Source organism: Pseudorca crassidens, chromosome 4 (assembly GCF_039906515.1).
Source record: "Pseudorca crassidens isolate mPseCra1 chromosome 4, mPseCra1.hap1, whole genome shotgun sequence".
NCBI lineage: Eukaryota > Metazoa > Chordata > Mammalia > Artiodactyla > Delphinidae > Pseudorca > Pseudorca crassidens.
Window position 1 is genome coordinate 76,140,393 of NC_090299.1, and position 25,631 is coordinate 76,166,023.

The 25,631-nt window shown below is 41.3% G+C and overlaps 2 protein-coding genes, 1 long non-coding RNA gene and 1 pseudogene across 5 annotated transcripts in view; 2 read left to right on the top strand and 2 right to left on the bottom strand.

Annotated features, from left to right (window-relative positions):
- Positions 1 to 1,018: 1,018 nt before the first annotated feature.
- Positions 1,019 to 14,248, bottom strand: LOC137223748 (nitric oxide-associated protein 1). 2 transcript variants are annotated; one of them, XM_067736125.1, is made up of 7 exons: positions 12,679 to 14,248; positions 11,382 to 11,546; positions 10,557 to 10,762; positions 7,693 to 7,824; positions 6,555 to 6,671; positions 3,443 to 3,563; positions 1,019 to 2,395 (listed from the first exon to the last, which is right to left on the bottom strand). In XM_067736125.1, exons 1-7 carry the CDS (start codon positions 13,820 to 13,822, stop codon positions 2,340 to 2,342), a joined length of 1,941 nt encoding a protein of 646 aa, XP_067592226.1. In that variant the 5' UTR covers positions 13,823 to 14,248; the 3' UTR covers positions 1,019 to 2,339. The 2 variants fall into 2 exon arrangements, with proteins under 2 accessions (XP_067592226.1, XP_067592225.1); XM_067736124.1 differs by lacking the exon at positions 1,019 to 2,395 and adding an exon at positions 2,683 to 2,998 and having other exon boundaries at positions 12,679 to 14,243.
- Positions 3,560 to 10,716, top strand: LOC137223756 (uncharacterized). The gene is made up of 3 exons (XR_010943052.1): positions 3,560 to 6,736; positions 8,063 to 8,194; positions 10,580 to 10,716. It is a non-coding gene; the product is annotated as an uncharacterized lncRNA (long non-coding RNA).
- Positions 14,249 to 14,730: 482 nt separating the features above from the next.
- POLR2B (RNA polymerase II subunit B) overlaps positions 14,731 to 25,631 on the top strand; it is a 46,151-nt gene continuing 35,250 nt past the window's right edge. The window contains exons 1-5 of one of the 2 annotated variants that reach the window (XM_067736105.1): positions 14,731 to 14,889; positions 17,329 to 17,401; positions 20,635 to 20,785; positions 25,045 to 25,157; positions 25,283 to 25,502. In XM_067736105.1, coding sequence (XP_067592206.1) covers positions 14,871 to 14,889; positions 17,329 to 17,401; positions 20,635 to 20,785; positions 25,045 to 25,157; positions 25,283 to 25,502 — 576 coding nt within the window. In that variant the 5' untranslated portion in view covers positions 14,731 to 14,870. The remainder of the gene's footprint in view (positions 14,890 to 17,328; positions 17,402 to 20,634; positions 20,786 to 25,044; positions 25,158 to 25,282; positions 25,503 to 25,631) is intronic. The other variant, XM_067736106.1, reaches the window with a different exon arrangement.
- LOC137224128 (coatomer subunit zeta-1 pseudogene) lies at positions 23,882 to 24,589 on the bottom strand (annotated as a pseudogene).

The window sequence follows — 25,631 nt, forward strand, 5'->3', positions numbered from 1 at the left end:
CTGGCACAGCTGGAGCTCCAAGTTAGTCATCTGCAGGAAACTAGCCTTGATTTCCATTTTGCAAAAAGCGTCTGAGTGATCAAGAAACACAAGCACACAGGATTGCATCTTGTGCTCCACTTCTTGGTTGTCATGGGAAGTGTCCCAAGTATCATAAACACATTTAGACTCTGGGGAACTACACAGTAAAGCCCTGATGATTGGTAGGGCTTGCTGTTTATGGTAATTAAAAATACAAAATGTGTTAAGCTTCACTTTGTAACTTTGAAGAAAATGCTCCTGTTTTAAAGGTGACGGCAGGGGTGGTGGGAAGAGAGATGGGGGTACTTCAGCCTCTCCTGTGGACAGGAGGGGGCTGTCCTGACACCTTGCCATTAATTTCTACTCTTTACTAATTCTTGCATGCTGCCACAGTGTAAATGATTAGTGATGGAAGGGCAGTCTTTGCACTTAGATCAATGGATTAATAAGTGTCAGTAAGCTGGGCTTCCCTGGTGGCGCAGTGGTTGAGAGTCCGCCTGCCGATGCAGGGGACACGGGTTCGTGCCCCGGTCCGGGAAGATCCCACGTGCCGCGGAGCGGCTGGGCCCGTGTGCCATGGCCACTGAGCCTGCGCGTCCGGAGCCTGTGCTCCGCAACGGGAGAGGCCACAACAGTGAGAGGCCTGCGTACCGCAAAAAAATAAATAAATAAATAAAGTATCAGTAAGCTGACTTAGAAACCAACACAGTAAGAGAACTTTCTTATAGCAAATCCGCTGTGGATCAGTTGGATAGACCGGCAGTGATCCTTGGCTGCATTAGGTTGGCAGAATGTAAATTAATAGCAGATTCTAGCAGCAGTTCACTGCCTTATGCTCAGAGGGCCTTTTCTTTTTTCTGTCTGAGGTATTGTAACCACTCTTTCCTGGCTTTCCTGCCTGTTTTTGCTGAGAATCATAAAAGGTTAGGACTGAGAAATATATAGTGTAACTCCCTCATTTTATAGATGAGAAAATGATGACCCAAAGAGACTGATATAACCAGAGAAACTGAAACTTACTTAGTAAATTGCACTGGTACATTGCAAGGTACATTGGAACATTTTTTAGATACTCCTCGGTCAAAATGTAACTATTGAATTTTAGAGGTAAGAGAAACCTGAGAATATAAGTTATGAACATTTAAAAATGGAATCTTTGCTAGTAGAGAGGTGTACAAGCCTAGGGAGAAGATAAGGAGGGAGAAATGTTCTGCTCTCTAAAATACATTATAAGTTTTCAGGGTAAATACAGCATCAGTTTTGGGGTTCTGTATTTTTCCACAAATGTCAAGTTTACCATATTTTCTTCATTTAATCTAAAGATTCAGGGCTAAGCTCCAAACTATGAACAGTACATAGAAATATAATGGTCACGATTTTAACTTGTAAAATTAACAGTATTTCATTCTCTCCAAAATCATCTAAAAATCGACTACCAATCATTTTCTCAATTTGGGAAGCTACCGCCCTCTAGAGGGTGGGTCTGGAAACGTCAGGGGTACTTCTCAACTATCACAATGAGGGATGGGGCTGGGAAGTTGCTCCTGGCCTTTCATATCTGGGAATGATGCACATAAAGAACTACCTTCCCCAAGATGTCAATAGTATTCACTTTGAAACTCAATGAAAGTGAGATCTACAGAGTTTTGACAAGTTGCATTTTAAAACATTGACCGTTTATCCTACAATGACTTACTTAGTGAGAAGGGAGCTAGAGTGTACACGTTGACAGAGACCATGGGACTATTGAGAAGTTCATGCTAAACCTGAGTCCATAGGAAGCTCATGGATCTGCGTTTCAGTCCACCTTACTCCACGAGCGTTTATCTCAACATTGGGATCTGGGACTTGACTGGCCAGTTCATTGTCCACAGCTCTAGTGCCACTTACTCAATTAGGAATACAGAAAGGTAAAGACTTCTGACTGATGTAATGTTATACAGTTTACAGGCAAATGTTGATAAAATGGTTAATGTGCTCTGATCCTTGCAGAAGAAACTCTGAATGCCAGAAAGACATAACATGAATTCTTTTCTAAGATTTTCAGGCCCTTTTAGATTATGTAAGAGAAACTTCTACTTGTTTTCCCGTTTCCATTCTCCCTTTCTTCCCTTAAGTAATACAAGTCCGAAATCCCCATTTCCCTCTACATCCTCCAGCTTCCCCATGGCGGGTGCGGCCATGTAAGTGTTGACCAGTGGGCGCTGTGATGTGGGCAACTTCCAGCACTTCCCCCTTCTTTTCAGTAGGGGAGCTGCACGCTCTTCACTCTCTTCTCTTTTTGCCATTGCGAAAGGATGACAACTTGAGCAACCACCTTAGACCCAGAGATGGAAGCTGCGGCATGTTCCCCTGGTTGGGTCCCTGGATGACTCTGTGGAGCAAAGCCAGTTACTCGCTTTTATCTCATTTCAGCCCATGTATTTTGGAGACATTGATTTTCTGCCATTTTTTCATATGCCAACGGCTAAGCTGCTCTCTCAACTACACTCCAAATTAGAAATGCCATCTGGTTTCAAAAAATAGTAGTGGGAGAAACCTGAGTGTAACAGAACTCCATTTTAGGTATATTTGAACCATAGATACACACATATACATACCCTACCAAACAATAACCTGTGTTTACAAACTAAATTCATTAAAAAGAGGCGCGGTCCTTGGTAGCTTAAAAAGGGTGGCAGAAGGTTTTATTATAGCAATATTTAATGCAATGCAATATATACAGTATGTTCTATATCGTTAATCTTCAGTGTGAACAGGTTAGCTTCATATATTTATCTTTTTTTCTTTTTCTGCAGATTGTACACAAGGGCAGGAGGCTTTTTGGTTTTATAGGCCACGCTTCTCCGGATGCGCTCTCCTTTGATGTTAACTACATGTGGCAAGAGTGGGCGCCGGACCGTCAGGACTGTTCCTTGAGGTGTGTAGCCTCGGAGGTGCAGTTTGTCCTTAAACTGTGGCGTTACTGCTACCCAGCCTATGCAAGAACATGGCAGAACACAGGTGGTGTTAGCAACTATCTTATTAAAAACACCAAACACAGCTCAAAATGGAAACCCAAGGGAGGCTACTGCTGTCTTTCACTCTATTTTTTAAAAGCATACAATGCATTTGTGAAAAGGTACAGATTTATTTTCAGAGTAGGTTACATCTTATGAATAGTATGTATTTCTTAAAATATTCAGCTTATGTCAGTTAAGGCATATCTGTATAAAAATATACTAAAAGTCAGTAAGGCTACTTTATTCACCTTTTAAAAAGTGCTTGGTGTAGGGACCTCCCTGGTGGTCCAGTCGATAAGACTCCGTGCTTCTATTACAGGGGGTGCGGGTTCGATCGCTGGTCAGGGAGCTAAGATCCCACATGCCGCGTGGTGCGGCCAAATTAAAAAAGAAAAAAAAAGTGCTTGGTGTAAAATTACCTGCAGAGGAGAACTTGATGTCAGCCACTGCTTCAGGTTCCCCAAGTCCTTCATCTAATGTGATGTCTTCAGCAACAAGAGGAGGAAATCCTGCCATTCTTTCTTCTCCACCCATTGGAACCTTCCATTGGGAGGAGATGAAGATATTTGGAGGTTCAAATTAAACCCCTGATAACTCTAATATTAAGTAAGGCACTGATAAGATAATACTGTACAGGTATCAAGAATAAAATCCTTTCAAACCATTTAACTGTTGAAAAAAACCCAAATCACACTTCTAGGTCAAATGAAAAGCCCGGGAGCTCTGTGATGGATGAAGCCTATAGATCCCAGTGACAAGGGCCCCATGTGGGCATCCAACTGGTGGTAACGTCCAGACAGCAGAATCTTGCTTTATTAGCTTACAGTTTTTACAGTCCTCCATAAAGCTTTAGACACAATAATTTTGGGCAATTAAAGCAACATCCTTCCAAATACCTTATTTCTTACAGGCCTGGCTGGACACACAGATTAATCCCTGCCTCATCACCTCTCAAGGGTACATGGATAACGGGTAAGATTCAGCTTCTATGTTTACAGGTGTTTCCATGAATTGGAAGTAACTGGATAATAATTTACCTGTTTATTAACAGATCTCTCCGTGTTTAGCACTAAGACACAAAGATAGCTATTACAATATGTTCTATATGGTCCCTACCCCCGAGGAGATCAGAAGGTGGAAACAGCAAGTAAATAAATTACAAGGTAAGAAACGTGATGAGAGGCATCTACTAAGTACTGTGATTGTGAAGGAAGTAATGAACGTGGTTTGGTCAAGGAAAACATTAATGAAGAGCAGAATTTGAAAAATAGATTAAAGTTATTCAGTGGGAAGGTATCCTGGGTTAGTATCATGTACACAGAAATTGGAAAAAGGATAATGAGTTCAGAGAACTGTAGTTTAACTGTGCAGAGTATGTTATGTGTGTGTGTGCATTAGTGATGAGGCTATCAGTTTAGACTTCTCTCAGTAATGTGGAACTACCAAGGAATTATAAGCAGGAAAGAGAAAAGAATCAAGAAAGAATACTGTGGCCTGCTTTGTATTTTGGAAAAATCTGCGTAGTGCAGGGTTTCTCAACCTCAGCACTATTGACCTTTTGGGCCAAATAATTCTTTGTCTCGGGAGGCTGTCCTGTGCATTGCACAATTTTTAGCAGCCTCTACTCAGCATCCACCAAGTTGTGAAAACCAAAAATGCCTCCAGTCTTTGTCAAATGTTCCCTTGGGGTAAGAGTCAACCCTGGTTGAGAACTACAGCTGTGATGGGGTGAGGGTGGGCAGAAGGCAGTAAAACTGGGAGCTGGGAAAATACCTAAGGATATCAAAACAGCCTAAAGAAAGTAGATTACAGTTTGGACTATGAGGCTGGACTCAGTGATAATTAGGAGGCAGGATTGCCTTTGACTTGGGAGGTGAGTAAGAAAACCAGAAGGCAAGGATGAGCCACAGAGCAGCCCAAGAAACCATTTGTATTACACCGGAAGAGAAGCCTCAGTGTTGTTTTGTGAATTATCAGTGAGTACACTCTGAAGACTACACAGATGCATGGGGGTGGAGCCCTACCCTGAAAATCCCACATGTCTCTGGAGTATTAACTTTAGGGCAGTTATTTCGATGGAGTTTTAATTTCACTCTGGCTTTCTTAGGAAATCCAGAGAGAAAGAAGCATTTACTTCCCAAGTCAGGTTGGTTTTATCCTTGTTGAAGGGCGGGTGTGTATTTTGTGTTTTGACTTATTTTCAGTTGTATGAGCATTAATTAATGGTAAATCACCTCTGCATTGGATGTACCCGCTATTTTTGCAGTAGGTATGTCCCATAATCTTCATCACCACAAATACGGAGCAGTGACAACAGTCCCCTTGCACTTGATCTTCTCCACAACCTCGTGGTGTAGGTACAACAGAGAGAGGTAAAGGAAACTTACCTAAAGTCATACAGCTTCGTTAAGTGGTGGAGCAGAGCAGGATTTGGACCCAGCCTGGCTCCAGAGATCTTAACTGTCATACATTACACACCAGCCAACAGTGTGTACCCATGTCTGGTTACAGATCTGTAAACAGGCCCCATTCAGTCTCTGGTGAACTTGGAACAATTTCAGTGGCATAGAAAGGGCACAACAGGGACTGCAGAGCATGGGACGTGAGGAGTAAACTTGATTGTAAAGAGGAGGAATGAGCGGGACACTGAGTTTTGTTTTTTAAAGATTAGAGAGAGGGACTTCCCTGGTGGTCCAATGGTTAAGACTCTGTGCTCCCAATGCAGGGGGCCCAAGTTTGATCCCTGGTCAGGGGACTAGATCCCACATGCATGCCGCAATGAAGATCCCAAGTGCCACAACTAAGACCCAGCACAGCCAAATAAATAAATATTAAAAAAAAATAAAGATCAGAGAAATTTTAACACACTGCTTAACAAGTCAAAGGAAGGAGCAAGTAAAGCAGGAGAGAAGAGGTACAATAACCTCTAAGTGCCTGGGATTAAGAACCTGGGAGGAGAGCTTTTCCACTCATACAAGGGCTTCTCAACTCAGCACTATGCACGTTTTGGACCTGATAACTCTGTGTTGTGAGGTGCTGTCTTGTGCATTGCATTATGTTTAGCATCATCTCTGGCTTCCACCCACTAGATGCCAGTAGCATCACCCAGTTGTGAGAAAATCTGTAACTTAGAGCTCTTCACTCACAGTATACAGCACAACTTTCTGCAATAATGTGACCGCTGGGCAGTTGAAAAGTGGCTAGTACAAGTGAAGAACTAAATTTTAAAGTTTATTTCATTTTAATTAATTTATTTAAATAGGCACACGGGCCTACCGTATTGGACAGTATGACCTAGAGAAAACCCAGCTCTGTCACTATTCTAGGATCGGTCCAATCCAACGTCCCTTTTCTATAGGAGCCCACCTCACAAATATAGTCAAAATCCTCAAGGTGAACAAGGTCAGGGGAGAGCTAGCTGAGAGTGTAACAAAGATGGTTCTGTCCAACAAAGGCATTTTTAGCAGGGCCCTGGGACTATCACAGGGTGTGTTAACCTAACTATGCAACCATCAAAGCGTGTTGTCTTACCTTGAGTAACATATGACCCCCGTGTTTCTGATATATAGTGTCTGCCTTGTCCAACGAAGTAATGTGAACGGGAAGGAAGTTGGAAGCCACAACTGTAAACCAAGCTGACTGATTTCCCTTAAGAAAGGAAGAAGGAACTTATTTTATATAATGAAAAACTTGCAAAACCAGCACATAACAAGGTATGATTAAAAAAAAAAATGGAATTCCCTGGTGGTCCCCTGGTTAGGGCTCTGCACTTCTACTGCACGGCGCACGGGTTCGATCCCTGGTTGGGGAACTAAGACCCTGCATGCTGTGCAGTGCAGCCAAAAAAAACAAGGTGGGGGGGGCAAAATATGGCAGAATACTGCATTTCACCCATTTACATAAAACTATGATTCCTTCCATAGGTTTGTTGATACTTAAAAAACAAACAAACAAACGTCTATTATAAAAAACAAAAAATACTGTCTGCTTTAAGCGTCCCTGTGTAAAGTTTGGTTTAAAATGTTAACATTCTATGGTCTCTATGGAAATACATAAGGTTTTAAGTGTGTAAGCCTAAATTTCCAACAAATTATGAACAAACACAAAACCAAGAAGTGTGCTAAGGCAATGGCTTGCAGGTTGCATTTAGTGTTGTTGGACATATCCATGTTTCATTTTCCATTTTTCTCCTCACTTTGGTAAAACGGGGATCAATTCTATAGTTGCTCTAAAATCTCTGAGTGATGCTATGTAAATGAATACCAAACCCAAAAACACATCTATAAAAGTATACACATCATGGAATATAAAGAGCATGGAATTTATTTAATGCATATTAACCCTGCACTTAAAGGTACGACCTCTGATTTCCATGTAAGACAATACCACAGGAGAGGGAAAGTATCTTTGCTTAATGCCAAGCTGTATGGGGCACTCGACTGCCTACTGAAGATACAGTTTTTTAAGACCTATTACTTTTTTTCCCCCCATTTCATTATCCCAGGTTTTTACTATAGACATTTTCAAACACACACAAAGGAATAGTATACCAACCCCCACATAGTCATGACCTGGTTATCAACATTTTGCTAGTCTTGATTGTATATCTGCTTCCTTAAAGTAAATCCCAATACTAAAGTCATTTTTCAATGGTACGGACTTTCCTTACCTTCAGAAAATCTATGCGGCCTATGGCACCCAAAAATAGAACCATTCCTGGTTTAAGCACGAAAGTTCTTGGAACAATGGAATGTGTTGGCAAAACAATATTTACTTCTTTTTCTGTTAGAAGACTTAAAATCTGTAAAGCAGAGGGCAGGTTTTTTAGAGAATTACTTTCAATGAACGTCTGATATATCATGCTTTACCTGTAGGATAAAAAGTTATTATATATTCCAGGCTTCACAAGAAATCAAAGTATGTATTTTAGAATTTTCTGCACATAAAATTCATATATTCTTTCTAAATGAATCAATTTATAGATGGCTTTACTCTTGTTTTACAACTTAATCTTGAGCAATGGCAAAATAACTTTACAGGAATATGAAACAGCAGCATCCTCTGAATTCTGTCAAATTTGCTGTGAACTGAAAACACTGATGATTCAATCCCAGGAGAAAAAATATGTTCCCTCGTCAAGCCTTCTAGGGAGCAGTAGTTTTCAGATAAAGGTAAGGTAAGGTAACGTGCTATATTCTGTCCTAGTGGCAGCTATGCATGCATTAAATGAAAATGATCACCCCGTTCTTGGAGCAGGCAAAGAGCTTGAAGAAGCTTTTCTAAATTCCAGTCTTTGGTTTCCTTATTTCCTCCAAATACTCAGCAAAAAAATGAGAGAAAGTTATGAATCCTGTGGCTTCTAAGGATGAAGAGTTCCTAAATAGACTAGAGAAAATGGAAAAGAAAAGCCAGGCGGTACAAGATTCTTGTAAGACTTAGGGAATCAAAATCTGATTTAAAAATTTTTGAGAAAGTAAAAAAATGGCCAGAAGTCTTTTGTGAACTTGCTTCTTAAGAAAAATAACAAGGAGATAACAAAATATGTGCTATCTAGGGAGACTCACAAGAGAATATGTAAGGGGGCTGTGAGTATTTGTGCTTGAAAAAGCACATTAAAAGCCACGTGCAGTAAAGAAATATTTTAACCCTTTTAGCAGAGACCCTAATACTTCACAATAGAGTTCCTTGGTTCAGTTTGGGAAACACTGGTTCAAGGCATTAAATATATCAATAAACGACAGAAAATCAAACTGCCTGAGAGAACTCTTATATCTAAAAACTTGAGGGTCTCACTGCAAATTAGCAAATCTGAATTTGCGAGTTAGCAAAGTCTTGCCTTTCTGACTAATTGACAAGAGGATATACATGACTGAAGTAACTGCTATCTCTGACCTAACTGAGCCTAAAACTGAAGAATGAGTTGGTGAAGTTAAAGTTAAAGAACAGTTAAAGTTAAAGTTGAAGTTAAAGTTAAAGAACATTACTAGGAAGCACTACAGTTACTCTGAAGTTCTGGATTGCTAAGGAAGTAAAAACTGGACACAATTATTCTAGGAGAGAGAAAAAAAAAGTTAAAAGGTACATCAAATTCTGAGAAGGAAACAAGTGATTCTGATGAGGCAAAGGAAGGAAAAGTATCTAAGAATCTAATGTTGTTTCATAGGGATATACAGAGATAACTAGGTGAATTAGAACCTGGTCACTAACCATATTCAAAGGAAGCTGATTAGTGGATCTGTTGAAAGGCAGTATCCTGGATACACACTTGATTCAGTCAGTGACTTGGATAATGATCAAAACTGCAAATGAGGGCTTCTCTGGTGGCACAGTGGTTAAGAATCCACCTGCCAACGCAGGGGACACAGGTTCAAGCCCTGGTCCGGGAAGATCCCACCTGCTGTGGAGCAACTAAGCCCGTGTGCCACAACTACTGAAGCCCGCGTGCCTAGAGCCCGTGCTCCGCAGCAAGAGAAGCCACCGCAATGAGAAGCCCACACACCACAACGAAGAGTAGCCCCTGCTTGCCACAACTAGAGAAAGCCCACATGCAGCAATGAGGACCCAGCCCAGCCAAAAATAAATTAAGTAAATAAATTTAAAAAACAAAAAAAACCAAAAAAACTGCAAATGAATAAAAGGTTCTGAGATATAACAAATATGTAGGATATAGGCTGAATTTAAGATAAAATAAAAGTTGCCCGGGAGATCCTGCAACTGGACTAAAAAGATATACAAGGGCAAGATAGGTAGAGTTGATCCTATTCTAAATTAGGTTCATCTGAGGGCACTTACATAAGAAAGTTAGTTCTTTGTGTCATACTTTCAGGAACAAAAACAAATTAGAATTCGTTCTGGAAAGGGTCCTTTGTTCATAGCCTGTTCTCAGAATAGCTATAGGAAATGAAGACAAACCATCTGGATTATGTCAGCACAGTAAGTGCTCCATGTTTGTTGGCTGAACTAATGAAAGAGAAGAAAAGGGTAGAGTGAGGAAGAGAGAGGATATTACACTCTAAAACATTTCAATGTCTGGCAAAGGGAACTAGACATTATATTTGTTCTATACACCTTTGGGGAACAATAGGTACAAATTACAGGGACACTGCTCGGCTCAATATAAAGAGCAGGGTTACCTTGGGAGGTGAGGTGACACTGCTTCAGCTGATGGTGAGTCACTCCTTACTTCAATTCAAGGTGGATGCACCTTCTGGTGAACATGTTATAGAGGGAACTCAAGCATGGAACAGGTGGCTGGACTGCAGTGATATTTATGATTTCTTCCAACCTCAAAATCTAGGATTCTGTAAATGTCTTCCTAACTAAGGTAACAACCACAAGGATAGAAGTAGGTAGTTAGCAGTGACGTCTACCAAATGGCATACAGTACTTGATGGCATATAGATTCATCCCTGAAACGCTTCTATGCATGAATCAGAACTGAGTCTAAAATGAAAGGATACCTCTTTTTCTGCCAATTAAGACACTACTCTTGCAATTGAAAGTTAATGTTTCTAAAAGACATTAAATACCTACACAATTTTCTTTTGTAATTCCAGGGGTGTCATAAAACCAGTGGGCATCTTTCACATCTTGCGGGGTCAATTCTACTCGTTTGGTGGATTTATCTGCAACCATAACAGGTTCATTTCCCATGTCAAAGGCAAGTGAATCGGCATCAAACTCAAAGGCAGCTTTATTCTTCTGTTCTTCTGAATACAAGAATGTTCTTCCAACTCTTCCTAGAACAAGTTATACTGAAGTTAGTAGTCACTCCTTTAAAGCTTTTGACTTGAGACAGGTAGTTCTTAAGTTTGCCTCGTAGAAGTTACTAGGACTAACAATGGTGTTTGGAAGGAAGTGAGACCACAATGATACTTTTGCTTTATTTCTAAATGCAGTGGGAGTCGGACTCTTGCATTGATCAAGTATGTGTGGCTGGCTGTGCACACTGGGCAAAGGGGGAGAGTTTTGGGAATCAAACTGTTTTTAGTAAAGAAAGGTTGTAAAGAGATACCAAGGAAAGGGGGACAATCCAGTTTAAACCTGCTGCAGGTCAACAACTTGTACAGGGGGCTGGTATCTTAGTGAAAATGCTTGTTGCTGACAATGGCCAGAGAGGCAGTTATTTGCATTTCCTTTCCTGGATTTCTCCAAGTATCTACTGTCTCAATTTTCCCAACACAATGAATTCTGGGTTTCCAAACAGTAGCCTTGCCTCTAAAAGGCCTCTATGTTCCAGAAAGAGGAAGTGTCTCTCCCCACAAAAACTGGCTAGCTCCAGAGAGCTCTATTTCAGGTTGTTCTACAGAAAATTTTAGCATAGACCTAAGGAAGAGTTTTCCTACAGAAGATGCTTACCTACTACGTAACCATGCTTTTTCAAGAGATTAAGTTTATTTTGTTCTTGCTGACTAAGATCTTCTTCTGCTTCCGTTGCATCTTTTTTAAGCCTTTTTTGCCTTTGAAACATTCTGTAAGGAGTTGGGTTACAAATAGGAAACTTCAGAAGGTTTAATGTAGTACCTGAAATACCAAAGAAGACATATATTCTCATAAACGTTGTACAAGAAAATGGAATAAAACATGTATGAGGATCTACACTGTCTTGGATACTGTGATTATTTCTCTTAACTTTCATGACAACCCTCCACAAAATTATTCTTACTTTACAGATGAGGCAATAGGTTCAGAGATTGGCCCACAAGCTCAACCAGGATTTGAATGCCAAATCTACAGGCCTGATCTTTTACATCTTCTGCATACTCCTAACCGGTATAAAAGCACTTCTGTGTATAAGTCAACCAGTGTCCCTGACAGAGAAGTACAGCTTATCAAGCAAAGTTCAACACTGGTTTCAAAGAATCAAATGAAGTAGTTCACTTTGCCAACTATTAGATACAAACAGGTCACAGAAGGACCCAGTTTGCAATTACTACAGACGTTTCTTAAAGTCACAAAGTTGATATTTCTTTGCAACAAAGCCACATATATTGCATTAGTGAATTATTCAAATGTTAAATCTGTATAGTACTCTCCTGACTAAACTCAAGATATGAAGAGTGAGACTGAAGGGTGGAGGGAGGTTTAGAAAGTAAAAGGACTTTCTGGAGAAATATACAAAGAACTAAAGTTACAAGGGAAACCTCCAAGAGAGCAGACACTGCTTTGTCCCCTGGTTCATCTACAGTGCCTAGAACAGTGACTGGTACCTAGAAGTACTCTAATTATTTCTATTGGAAAGTTACTAAAACATGTACTGAATTTCCAAGCATTAAACTGACACAAAAGAGAAATGTGACCGAAGTAGGTAAGAGAATTTTTAAAGGAAGCCTCCAGCCGGCCCCTGGTGTACATTAAGGAGGGATATAGGACTAGGTGCCTGAACTACGATCAGACTTCCAGCTTCTCAGAAAACGAAGGAGGGTACTTCCCTGGTGATGCAGTGGGTAAGACTCCACGCTCCCAATGCAGGAGGCCTGGGTTCGATCCCTGGTCAGGGAACTAGATCCCACGTGCATGCCACAACTAAGAAGCCAGCCTGCCGCAACTAAGGAGCCCAAGTGCTGCAACTAAGGAGCCTGCCTACCTCAAGACCAGGCACAACCAAATAAATATTTTAAAAAAATACGAAGGGGACGGGCATCCTAAGGCTCACCAGGCCAAGAGGAGATGGTGGCTCTGTCGATAGCCTCAGCGCCCTTGGCGATGCAGTAATCGGACTCCAGGAGCGTGTTGAAGAGAGTGGACTTGCCAGCGTTGGTGGCGCCAACCAGGTAGACGTCGCCGCGGTAGCGCCAGGAACGCTGGAGCGCGGAGATCAACTCTTCGACTCCATAGCCAGTCTTGGCGCTGATGAGCCGCACGTCTCTGAGCACCGTGCGGGACCTGGGCGAAAGATTCGCATTCTCCCCATCCCGTGGCCGGTCCCCGCTGGGGTGTTGTGGCCTTCGGTAGCCAGGGGGCGGCAGGAGCCCGGCGCGGGTACAGTCGTCCCACAGTCGCTCCCGGAGCCGCTGTCGGTAGCCGGGAGTATCCTGGGGCAGCAGGTCCACCTTGTTTCCCAGCACGATCAGCTGCTTGGGGCCCACCAGCGCGGGCAGGTGGGGCAGCAGGGCGTCGGGCAGATCAAGCAGGTCCACCATGTACAGCACCAGGGCGGGCTCGGGCCGCCGCAGCGCGGCAGTCACTAGCTCCAGGTACTGCTCGCGACTCACCTGCACGTGCAGGGCGCGCCGGTGATGCACCAGCAGCCAGCAGCGCTGGCACACGGTCTGCGTCAGTCCGCCGTCCTCCTGCGCCGCCGCGCTGAGGAACTTCTCGCTGGGCAGGTAACCGGGCAGTCCCGGGTCCTGGCAGTGCAGCTCCGCCCCGCAACCCGAACAGTTTAGGCCGCTGGGCGGCACCGTCGCGTCCGGGTGCCCCACGATCGGGTGCACCCGCCGGCCGGTGCGTAGTTTCTGCTGCCGCCGCTCCTCCTGCCGCTGCAGCACCCGTCGCTCCTCCTCCTGACGCTGCTGCAGCTCCCGCAGCTGGTCTTGGAGAGTCACTGCGGGCTCCGAATCCGGGACGTACTCGGGGAACACAAAACTCTCCTCCATGTCAGCCCTTCCTTGGTTATCCCCAGTCGCTGTCGCGCCACGGGGAAGCCCACATCCCAGGCCGGATGAGTGCCGGGAGGTGGAGTTGGTCGCACATCTCCTCTCGAGGAGCGTCTCCCGGAGGCCATGGCGCGCTATCGTGGGAGTGGATCCCCGCAGGAAGCTGCACAGAAGCCTACGAGTGAGGCCCGCGGGCAGCATGAGAAACGCGGGCGTGGGCAAAGGGGCTGAGCCACCTTTTCTCACGTGCTCTGTGGCCCCAGATGTGCGTAAAACGGTAGCGACAGCCCGGGACTACCTGAGAGCTGTCATTTTTCAGCGTCGCACTTCAGCTCCTCCCGCGTCTAATCTCGTGAGTTCTCGCGATGAAGGCTCTGTGGTCAGAGAGCCCACTTAAAGCGGAGATAAATGCCCCGGGCACCTTAACTGGGGTGGCTTGGCCCAATAGGCTAGTGAGTGAGGGTTTATCAACTTTCAGGCTTCTTCAACGCGCCGCCGCTGGCACTACCTGCCGTTAAGAAATCACATTTTTTAAAGCTTCGTATTGTTTTGTCTTTCGGATTGGAAAATAGAAAATCTAATGCCGCAGACTTATGGCCACAATTAAAACCTTTTATTAATACATCTTCCTGGCTTTATTATTTTTTTGCGGGTGTCAGTATTTGTGCAACAACATTAAAATATTTCTTAAACATTTTAAAAAATTGACTATGGTTTATGTACACAGAAATCTTTTTTTTTTTGCGGTACGCGGACTCACTGTTGTGGCCTCTCCCGTTGCGGAGCACAGACTCCGGAGCACAGAAATCATTTTTTAAATCTTCGTATTTTTAAGTCTTTGGAACCGAAAAAAATAAAGCACGGCTACAACTAAACCCTTTATTATTAAATCTTTTTGACTTTTTTTTTTTTTAGGTGCCATTATTTGTGCAACAACACTGAAAAACAAAGTTTCATTGGCTGGATCCGACTCAAACTGTAAGGAACAGTTCTCATTCTCAGGCACGGGGAAACTTCAGCCCACAAATCGCTCGTGCACAATACTAACCCTTAACACAGCTTAACGTACCCTTCGCGCAGGCGCAGACCTTAATTGGCGTCTTTGTGGGCGGAGCTTCGTGTGGGACGCAGCGTATCCTGGGAACGCCGGAGACGGAAATTACTTCGCCTCACGCTGCAGACGTCGGAGTCGTTGCGCGCCTTTCCGTGTGTGATTCTAGAGTTAGGAGCTCCGGAACCGTTTGCCAATATGTATGACGCGGACGAGGGTAGGTGACCACCCAGAACACTCCGTGGCGACCCGTCTAAGGGGGGAAACGTGGGTAGCTGGACGAGTTGAGGATTTGCGGTCTCCTCCTCGGCCCGCCGCACCATGGCCCCAGTCGTTTCCCCACACTCCCGAGGCCGGGAACGAATCCGGGATTTTGAGAGGTGGAGGGTGCAGGGAACGTAGCCTTTATCATCTCGGTCAGGGTGACTCTTGTTCTCTCCTCAGTCTGCCCCTGGGTGAGTCTGACACTCCCTTCCCGTCTTGAAAACAGCGCGCAGAACCATGCGACAGGTTCCGTTGTTCCGACATTGAAGCAAAGGACTCCTTTTTTGATTTCCCTTAAGGCGAGAGTTAATGAATTTATGAATAGTTGAATTTTTGAGCATCATCCTGTGCCAGGCATTGTGTTAGGCTCTGGAAGAACTCTGGGGACAAGGAATATAGTTTGTGTGTGTGTGCGGCGCGGGGGCAGGGTTTGGTTTAGTTTGGCGTTCCTTCATGCTGTCATATGCCTAAGTAAATTATTATAAAAGATGACCTTTACATTTCCTCTATCCGCGAGATGACACAGTTCTAGATGGTATGTATTTTAACGAACAGGGACAGTATGTCTTTTTCTTTTTACATGTAGAGTTCGTAGTCACGTGTAGTGTATTTTCATTGTATATTTTTAATGCTCCCTCTTCCGTTCTCCAAAGCTGCTATTTCAAAGTTCGTTTTCTTCTAGCTCCCAATCTCCTGGCCACCGCTTACATTTCTCTTTATTCCCTCAGCTACTTCATGGAGAAAATAGAAGCAAAAACTTAAACTCTACTGTTTAAACTTCTCATTTTTATCTTGCGTCTAGAAATTTATTAGCATCATTGTATTCTTTTTCTTAACTCCTGAGAAAAAAATTCAAAAAAAGTTTTTTCAGCTTAATTTTTTGAGTAGGTAATATAGTCTCATTTCTCAGAGGCTAGAAAACAAAAATGTTAAAAAGGATAAATGATGTACAAGTATAACTAAAACTGACTTCATTATTATCTCTCCTTTTCCAACCTTCCTACTTCTCCTGGGTGGCTGTGATAATAACATCTAGTGTGCCATCAAAGCTAGAAATCTCCAAGCCATTTTAGATACCTTTGTCTATTTTACCTCGCCCCCCATGTGTAGGAGTCAGTAATTCCAGACCATTCAAGAAGCACTTATTAATAATTTATTTTGGATATGTATCAAATTTTGAATCAAAGTTGTTAAGTTTTACAGACTATGTATATAGGTCAGAATAGAAAAACAAAAATAGAGCACATTTATTCTTTTCCATAAGAAGATGAGACTAATATTAGCGCCAGTGCACACTGATTTTTCAAATGCCCCATTTTATAAATTACTGTTGCTGCACAGATTCCCCAAAGTTTTGCTGCTTAAAAATTATTTAATATGTTCATGGATTAAATGAGTCAGGAATTTGGACAGGCATAGTAGGAATGACTTGTCTGTTGCCTGATGTCTGTCAGTGGTTGAACTGGGAAGACGCAAAAGCTGAGTGTTGACTGCTGGGGGCTGGGTGATGTGGAGTGTTTACTCATGTGTCTGGCATCTAGCCTAGGAAAACACAAGGACTAGGATTGCTGATTGCAGCATCTCGTAAGTGGGCCCACCGTTTAGATTTTCTCACCTAAGTAGTAGGAGTTCTTAACGGCAGCTCAGGGCTCCAGAAGTAAGTGTTTCAATAAAGAAGGTGGAATTGCATTGTTATTCCTGACCTAGCTTCTAAAATCATGTAGCATTGCTTTAGCTGTATTCTCTTAGTTATGGGAGAGTCAAAAACCCACCCAGATTCAAGGGGAGGAAGCATAGACCCTCTATATTTTGATGGTAGGAGTGTCAAGATCACTTTATAAAAGAGCATGTGAAATGGAAGATAGTTGTGTCCATCTTTGGAAAATACAGCCTGTCATCCCTGTCCATGTGTGAAATGTTGCTGTTATAGACAGTTCACCTTAAGGTATTGCCCAGCTATTGGAGTCCTTTGCTGACTCCTCCCTCTTAACCTGATCTCTGACTGCAGTCTCTGAGGAGCCTATTGATCAGAGGATTATGAGCTTGCTCCTAGTTATCATTATAGGTAGTTATTAATGAGAATTATATGGGCTTCTTGGAGATGATGGAACAATTACAGATTCACACGACTTGCACTGAAACTTTCTCACGAGGCCTCTTTGTGTATTGGGAGAATACTGTGACGTAGACCTATGTATGTGTACATATATACCTATGTATATTGTTTCATTACAGTTCAAGTAATGTGATGACTGAAATTTTAAAGAAGTGGGGTAAAGCGATTGTTTTTTATTTAGCAAAGAGTAAATGTGTTTTTGCTACTTCACATCATAGTAAGATGTGAGCTAGTAGTATTTATTGCAAGTGAGAATGATTTTTTTTGTTTTTGCAGATATGCAATATGATGAGGATGATGATGAAATCACACCAGATTTGTGGCAAGAGGCATGCTGGATTGTAATTAGGTAACTTTTTAGACCAAACTGAATAAATTTTAAAAGGCACTGTAAACTGTACAGGGATTTCCTGCTTATTCTGTGTTTGAAAATTAGATGTTCTGTGTGAATATGCTGCATGAGAGCTGGTTTGTCATTTTATTTATTTTTTTAACTTTTAAAGTATTCTGATATACAGAAAAGTTACACAAAGAATTCATGTACACTTCACCCAGATTCCCTAAATGTTAACCTTATGCTGTGTTTTCTTTGCCTTATTCTTTCTCTGTCTACGTATTTTTTTTCTGAAATATTTGAGTCAGTTGTTTACCTAGGAATATTCTTTTACAGAATCATAATCTTATTAAAATAAGGAAATTAATACAGTAATCTTATTTAATCTAGAGACCTTACGCAGATTTTGCCAGTGTCCCAGTAATGTTCATAGCAAAATAAAAATTTTCTTATCCTGGATCCAACATAAGATCATATATTACATCTTGTTTTCATGACTTATTCTTTTGTCTTCTATAATCTAGAACAGTTCCTCAATCTTCCTTTCTTTTTTTTTGTTTCTCAAACTCACCATCTCTCTACAGCTTCCCATGACCTCACCTTTTTTTTTTTGACCTTGACATTTTTGAAGAATATAGGCAAATTATTTTTTAGACTGCCCCTCAGTTTGGGTTTGTCTGATGTTTCCTCATGATTAGTTTCAGATGATTACTTTTGGCAACAGTGATGTTCTGCTCTCAGTGCATTGTATCAGGAGGCACATGATGCCTATTTGTTACATTACTGGTGCTGTTAATTTGATTCCTCTTGGTTTTCTCCTTGTTTTAAATGGATAAAGTTACAACAGGTGGTATTTCGACCCACATTCCCATCCAATTCTAAGTGTAATTAAACTGTAATAAAACTCAGCAGGAAGCCTTACATATAGGTAAGAGAAGTAACTTTTAAGTAATAAAGTAACATCCTGCTATGTTAGGATATAAAATGCTGCAAGTCTCCTCACTTACCAAACTGACAGGTGCTTTGTATATAGTAACATTTTGATGCCTGTTTGAGCCCCACCATCTCCAAGATGCACATCCTCTCAGTTGACACTCCCTTTTCAAAGAGCACAAGCTTCTGACATTCTACCAGTTGTGTATGGAATAAAACTGAACCTTTGCTGAACGTTGTTTTAAAAATATGAGTTTTGGGGATGTAAGTATGTGTTTTTTTTTCCTATTAAACATGGGCTATAAACACTTTGTATTGAGACACTTGAATCTTCTATGATTTTGAGTATTAAACACAAAGAGACATTTTTAGCCAGATATTTGGAGTATGCCTATATTTTGTGATTGCCAGGGAGAAAGAATATTTTGATCTTAGCCAAAAAAAACAAATTGTTTTCAACTTATGTGACAAATTGCTCAAGGATTATATATGCTATTTGACAAGTCCTTGCATTTAACATTTGTTACAGAATAAAATGCCGTTTGATCTTTATATTTTAATTGATTATAGGTGCTTTAGTTTTTTGTGATACGACATTTTGTTTTTTCACTATTTAATATCAAGTGATCTTTCCCAAGCATTGTGAATGTGATATTACTTAATATATAGTGACTTCAGTAATATGTCTCTTGGACAATAATCATGGTAGTAGATACCATAAATAAGAACTATTCAAATAGTTTAGGTGTTTAAGGGATGGCATTCTAATGAAGTACTGTCCTAATGATTTTGGGGAGAGTAACTATGGTTCAGCTTCCTGGGAGGATGAAACTTGTCCATAGTTTTTTAAAGATTTTTCATTGTAAATTGTCCATAAAAACCATTGCTGTTTACCTTACAGATTGTGCTTTCCATGTGCTTATGTACCAATGGCTGACCTAAATGGTTGTGAGAAATTTCTTTCCTGTCAGCTCACAGTCTCTACTGAAGGAAGTTGCCTCCACTCTTCTTGAGTCTGTGCCTTATACAGGGATGAATGTGTACTGTGTTCTCTGCCATAGAGAGCTTCTAATATTGGTGGCCATGGTTGATTGAATCAGGGTGGAGCCTTGACCCAAAGCCAGCCAATCTGTAGGCTGGCCAGTTACGTGTGAGGTGATCTGATGATGCCAAAATGGAAGGCTGATGATTAGTTGGGCTACGAATGTTGTCTCAGAAAATTGATGTGAGGATGGGGGGAGTTAGTTACTAGGCAGAGAGGGCAAGGAGCTAAGTCCAGCTATGCAGCTTTTCCTGTGTGGTGGTGAGGGGAGAGATTCCTCTTGCAAACGGTGTGTCTACTCTTCTCGAGTCTCTGTCCTTCTTTAGGGCTTCAGTATTTGATTTCTGTGTCTATACTAATAGCTTTGATCTCTCACCCTTGCTCCATTTTTAATCAGTCATTTGCTGAGTATTTTCACTTGAATGACTTAGTCCCATCTTACCTTTAACATATTCAAAGTAGAATAATCTTTAACCTAAAATCGAAGTTCTTACACATGCTATATTTTAGTCATTGATATCATTTTCTTCCCTCTTATTCAAATTAAAGTTCTTATTTTTATCTTTTTTTCCATGCTTTTTTTTGTTATATAAGTTTTAGGTGGACAGCATTATAGTTCAACATCTGAATACACTACAGAGGGATCACCACCACAGTCTAGTTACCATCCATCACCATACCTTTGACCCCCTTCACCCATTTCACCCACACACACTAACCCCCTCCTCTCTGGTAACCACTAGTCTGTTCTCTGTGTTTGTGAGCTTTTGTTATCTTTTGTTTGTCGGTTGGTTTTGGTTTTGGTTTTGGTTTTTTTTTTTTTAAGATTCCACATATGAGTGAAATCATGTGGTATTTGTTTTTCTCTGACTTTTTTCACTTAGCATAATATTCTCTTTGTCCATGTTGTCATTTATTTTTCTGTTTGACTATGCATTTCATTAGTTTTGAGAAATGTTTCAAGAGGTTGGATGAAATTTATCTATAAAGGACATTTATAAATTAGGACTTCCTTATAGTTCTTATGTTGTGCTTTAATAATTTTACCCACAAGTATGTCTCATTTCCCCAAACTTAACAATAAGTCCTACAAAGAAAGTGTTCCTAATCTTACCTCTTTTTTGGACACCTCATAGTATTTTATGTAGTGATGAGTGCAGAGTGTTGGTATTTAATGATTAGTATTTGTCAAATTTGATGATAATGAAAATGGGGAAATATGCTAGAAAACATCACTAGGTGTAACTGATTATGAACTCAAATATTTTCCCAGTTCCTATTTTGATGAGAAAGGCTTGGTCAGACAACAGCTGGATTCTTTTGATGAGTTTATTCAGATGTCTGTTCAAAGAATTGTGGAAGATGCTCCACCTATAGACCTACAAGCCGAAGCTCAGCATGCTAGTGGAGAAGTTGAAGAACCGGTAAGATGGTTCAATAAAGTAATATAAATAAGGGTATTGATTTGAAATTTCAGTCCTTCTGTCACCTGGCTTAAAGGTTAAAAAAATAAAAAGTTAGGAGGTGTTTTTATTAGTGTACTTAAAACGTTTCAGTCAGCTCCTGGTTTATTCTTACTAATGGAGAGATGCATTTTTGCAAGTAATGCAGAACCCTAATTCTTTTTCAGATAGTATGTGTTTAATAGCCAGGAAGAGGAAACTCAGAGGTATGATGAACTACAAAGAGAAGCAAGCCAGAAATAGTCGTGTTGCCTCAGAAAATCCCACTTTTTTCTTTCACAGAGTAAGGAATCAAAAGAAAAATAGGTGAAGGACCTTTTTCCCTTGATTATTTGTTGCATGAAATACATTATTATATCAATATAAGAGCTAATAAGGGAAAAGCACCCAAATATATTAGCTCTTTTAACTTTTCTAAGTTCATTGTAGTCTTTTTTTTTTACACATATGCATGTTTTCAGCATTGTTAAATCATAGCAAGGCTATCATTTTAGAATCTAGTTTTACATGAGTGATTGTAAATAACTGTGTAGTCCAAAAAATGACTGTCCCTAGTTTTTTTTTTTTTTTTAACATTATTTATTTATTTATTGGCCGCGCTGCCTGGCTTGCGGGACCTCAGTTCCCTGACCAGGGATTGAACCTGAACCACGGCAGTGAAAGCCCAGAATCCTAACCACTAGGCCACCAGGGAACTCCCATGTCCTTAGTTTCTGAGTAGAGAGGCAGCATGATGGGCCTTGAGGGACAGGGAAAGCTAAAAAAAAAAATGAGGTAGAGAAGAAGTAGAATTAGACAGAGGGAGAGATTATTATTTCCTGCCAGTTCAGTCCCTCTTTTCTGTAGCTTATCTCGTAAGGGCTAATGTATTATTCTCATTCTGGTTGGAGGTGCTGCACAGACTTTTGCTGTTAAGAACAAAAATAATTGGCTCTTCTGGCACTGTGTTGGAAAAATGGGTGTAAAATGCTTTTCCTATACTTACGGCGTTTTCTCTTCATGGTCTTTTCAAAACAAGAGAGATAACAATATAACATAGCAGCTTCATAGTGCCAGAATAAGTACTACCAAAGAGCTCTCTCAAGCTTGGCTATCAGAGCTTAGTGGAAAAGATGGGAGGGACTTAAGCTGACTGTGAAGGGCGTTAGTCTTAGTAGGGAAAAGATATTTAATCATTTCAGCAAAAATACTTTGTGTTTTTGGCTTATGGCTGGAATAGAGGGACCACAGTAGTCAGTAGATTGTTTTTGGTTTGATCTGTTTTTGATAGGTGTTTGTGGAAGATAAGATGGAACCAGATTGTCACATGCTTTGGATGTCATGGGGCATTGTGGAAAGATTGTCAAAGAATGTACATGAAGCATTATTTTTAAAAGGTTACTTTGGAAATGGTGTTTACTTGGAGTGGGAAGAGGCTGGAGTCAGATTAAAATCTTGGAATAGCTGAAGTTTCAGATAATAATGTCCTAGACTAGGGTAATAGTGGAAATGAGTAGTTGGATGGCTGAATTCCTTTTGGTTCATTATCACCACTAGTTCTCTTTGCTCTTTACCTACTCCAGTTTGGGAAACTTGGGTATTAATAATTTTCCTTTAGTGGTCTGCTTAGTCCCATCTTTTCCTTTTCTGATATTTGATTTAGAGAGAAATCCACTATCCATTTAGCTCTGGAAAGTTCTCATGGATCTTGTTTTATTGGGTAGCAGATACATATTTAATTGAAAACTTTTCTTTCTCCTTTCTTCCTTTCTTTCTTTCTTAACTATGGACTGAGCTAAAGTCAGCCAGGGTTGGAAATTCTCATTCCTTTATGTAGAATAGTAATTAGGATTTTCTGTGTGTTTTTAAATTCCTCTTTGCACAGAGCGGTATATGAAGGTGGCTGTCATCCTGACTCTATACATCCCTTACACAAAAATGCCCCCCAAGGATGCCCAGTTATCCACCCCACTTCAGTTTTGGAGAATTGGCAGGTGGGGCAAAACACTAAGTCTCAGGAGGGTTTCTTGAGACATTTTTGTGGGAAGTTTTGGGTCAAGGGGAGAGATGAGACCCAACAGTGGGTGTGCCATCCTCTGCCTTCCTGGGGAAATCCAAATCCCAAAAGTTTTCTGAAGAGAGGCACCTCTCTCCGTGACCTAGGGAGGGGAGGTGACCAGATGACCAGACCTACTGCCTGGATGTAAGGCTGAGGCAGAGAGAGGACAGGGTCAAGCAGATATCTCAGACCCAAGACAGAAGAATGAAATGCAAGAGAGGGGGAGAAGGGGACTGAGAGATCCCAGAGGCCCAAGTCATCAATTCCACCCTGTCTCCAGTTCTGAGCAGAAACTCTTCTTCCCAAGACTACAGTGGAGTTTTAGTTCAGGGACTGGCTTTGCTCCAGGGCACAGAGAGGACAAGCCAGGCAGAGATCCCACAGGTAGTGAAGGTGGAGAGTTAAGGTATCGGACAAAAAGATGGACGCTCCCACAGTGGGTACGCACAGACCACAGCAGTTTTGAAACTGTAAGCCAGGATCAGGGTAAAACATGCAGCTGTGGCTGAAATACAGAATGTTATAGGCCCTCTCCAGTAAAATTTAAATCACTGCTTATTCCACTCTGTCCCCTGCCTATGAGCTGTTCCCAAGGTTTTTTCCAAGGCTGGAGTCCTGGACAGTAAGAAGGAATGGGAGAAAATACTGAGGTCAGCATGTAGGGCTGCGGCTGAGACTTGATATGCCTCTCCCCACCCCCACTCATTCTGTAGAAAAGAATTTGCTCTCCCTCCCCTTGATGGGCTGTTGGAATGAAGGCAGGGTAAAGACAAAGGGAGGAAAACACTCAGCACATTCTTTCTCCTGCTTTGATCTGAAGTGTAGCTGCAGCCAAAGGGCACAGAAGTGGGGGAGAAAATATGGGGGATAGGAAAGCATGGGAGCATAATCCAGTTGAGAAAGGAAGAGGGTTCTTCCACTGCCCTGTGTCCAAAAATCTGCTGAGAGCTTTAGTCCCGGAACTGCAAAAAAGAGTGCGAAGGAATGGGAAGCGTATATGGGTTTGTGGGGGAGGCAGCCACAGACAGGATGGAGATCTAAGGATCCCTGGGATCCCTCAGCTGACTCTAAAAGCATTAGTTGGGGGACTGGATGAGAAGTCACAGCAGACATGTGGATTTTTTGAAGGGGTATGGAGCCAGGAACAGTGAGGTCTTCACCGAAGGAGTGACCACTTGATCTGTTCTTTGGCTGACTGCAGCACCTGAGACTCAGTCTTCTCTGTAAGGGGGACATCTCCCCTTAGTGCCACCCGCTGTACCACTTGCTGGGGATTGCTCTCTAGGATCACCCCTCAATCTACGATTTCATCCACAACCAAGAAGAACCCCTCCATGTTCTTCAGCAGAGCTCACTTTTCTGCATTTTTCCTCAGCATCTGGCTCAGTGAGTCGAAGAAGAGGCAGTTCAGAATAGCCATGAGCATCATCTCATTTTCGTATGAGCTGCCAATCGTATAGAAATAGAGATCGATAACTGCTTTTGCATACTACTGTCAGGCCTCCCAAGAGGGCAGTTTCAGTGTCAGACTGACAGGTCTTGTTGAAAGTGTTCTTCTCAAAGGCCTTTTGCTCCTTGACACAGAGGTAGCTGTCATCACAGTACTTGGCAAAAAATCTATCTCCATCATTGTCCAGAGTCAGAATGGCTTTGACAGTGTACAAGGAGGGGTCCGAAATCAGTGCATCTATCTTGCCCCATAGCTGGCACCGATGTCTTCTGTACATTTAATTGAAGAGTTAGGTTTTCTTTTTTGTCTATCTTCTGTTGATTAGTTTAGAACACACTTCTAATTGTATGAATTTATCTTTTCTTTGTTTTCTGATAACTTTGTTAACCTGACCTAAACTAAGGAGAGGGCACATGAAACAGCTATACAGATCATTAATGCAAATCCATTTCAGTTGTTTGATATGAACTCAGAGCTTAGTCTTTATTTACTTGTGATACATTAAATCTCCTTTTGTCTTCCATCTTAAGAAAGTGATGAAGTATAAAACTTGACATTTGTGGAGTATGAATGTTGCCCTGGGAGAGTCACCATTTTAGTAAAGTGGATTGACTTTGGCATTTTCTAGAGCTGTTTCTACTCAAAATGTTAATGTTGATTAAAATGGAATCATTAAATCGTTTATGGAAAAAAATTATTTACCCTTTTCCATTGTTTTTGTTTTCATTTTAGCCAAGATACTTGCTGAAGTTCGAACAAATTTACCTCTCCAAGCCTACCCATTGGGAAAGAGATGGTGCTCCATCACCGATGATGCCAAATGAGGCCAGATTAAGAAATCTCACGTAAGAAAGATATTTCTTTTCCAGCAGCTGATATTGAAATAAGATTCAGAAAATAAAATTTTAGCCAGTTGAGAGTTTTAGTAATCACCTTAGTATTCACTTGTGATCTATTTTTATTTTCAAAGGTACTCTGCTCCACTTTATGTTGATATAACAAAAACAGTCATTAAAGAAGGCGAAGAACAACTTCAGACACAGCATCAGAAAACTTTTATAGGAAAAATTCCAATTATGTTGCGTTCAACTTACTGCCTATTGAATGGCTTAACAGATCGTGATCTTTGTGAGTTAAATGAATGCCCCTTGGATCCTGGTGGCTACTTCATTATTAATGGATCCGAAAAGGTATAGTAGCATTATTTTTTTTTGATTACCAAATGATGATTAAGATTTAAATCATGAAAGTTGAAATCAAAAAGTAAACTTTTGTATAATCTGGAAGTAGCAGTTGAATTATTAAGGAGGTGACAGCCG

Excerpts from the sequence above, each read along its gene's own strand:
- LOC137223748 (XM_067736124.1), bottom strand. The coding sequence starts at position 13,822 with ATGCTGCCCGCGGGCCTCACTCGTAGGCTTCTGTGCAGCTTCCTGCGG. Across the intron at positions 11,547-12,678 it reads CACCATCTCCTCTTGGCCTG|GTACTACATTAAACCTTCTG; the intron begins GTGAGCCTTAGG and ends TTGGTATTTCAG. Across the intron at positions 7,825-10,556 it reads GAATTACAAAAGAAAATTGT|ATTTTAAGTCTTCTAACAGA; the intron begins GTAGGTATTTAA and ends TCTGCTTTACAG.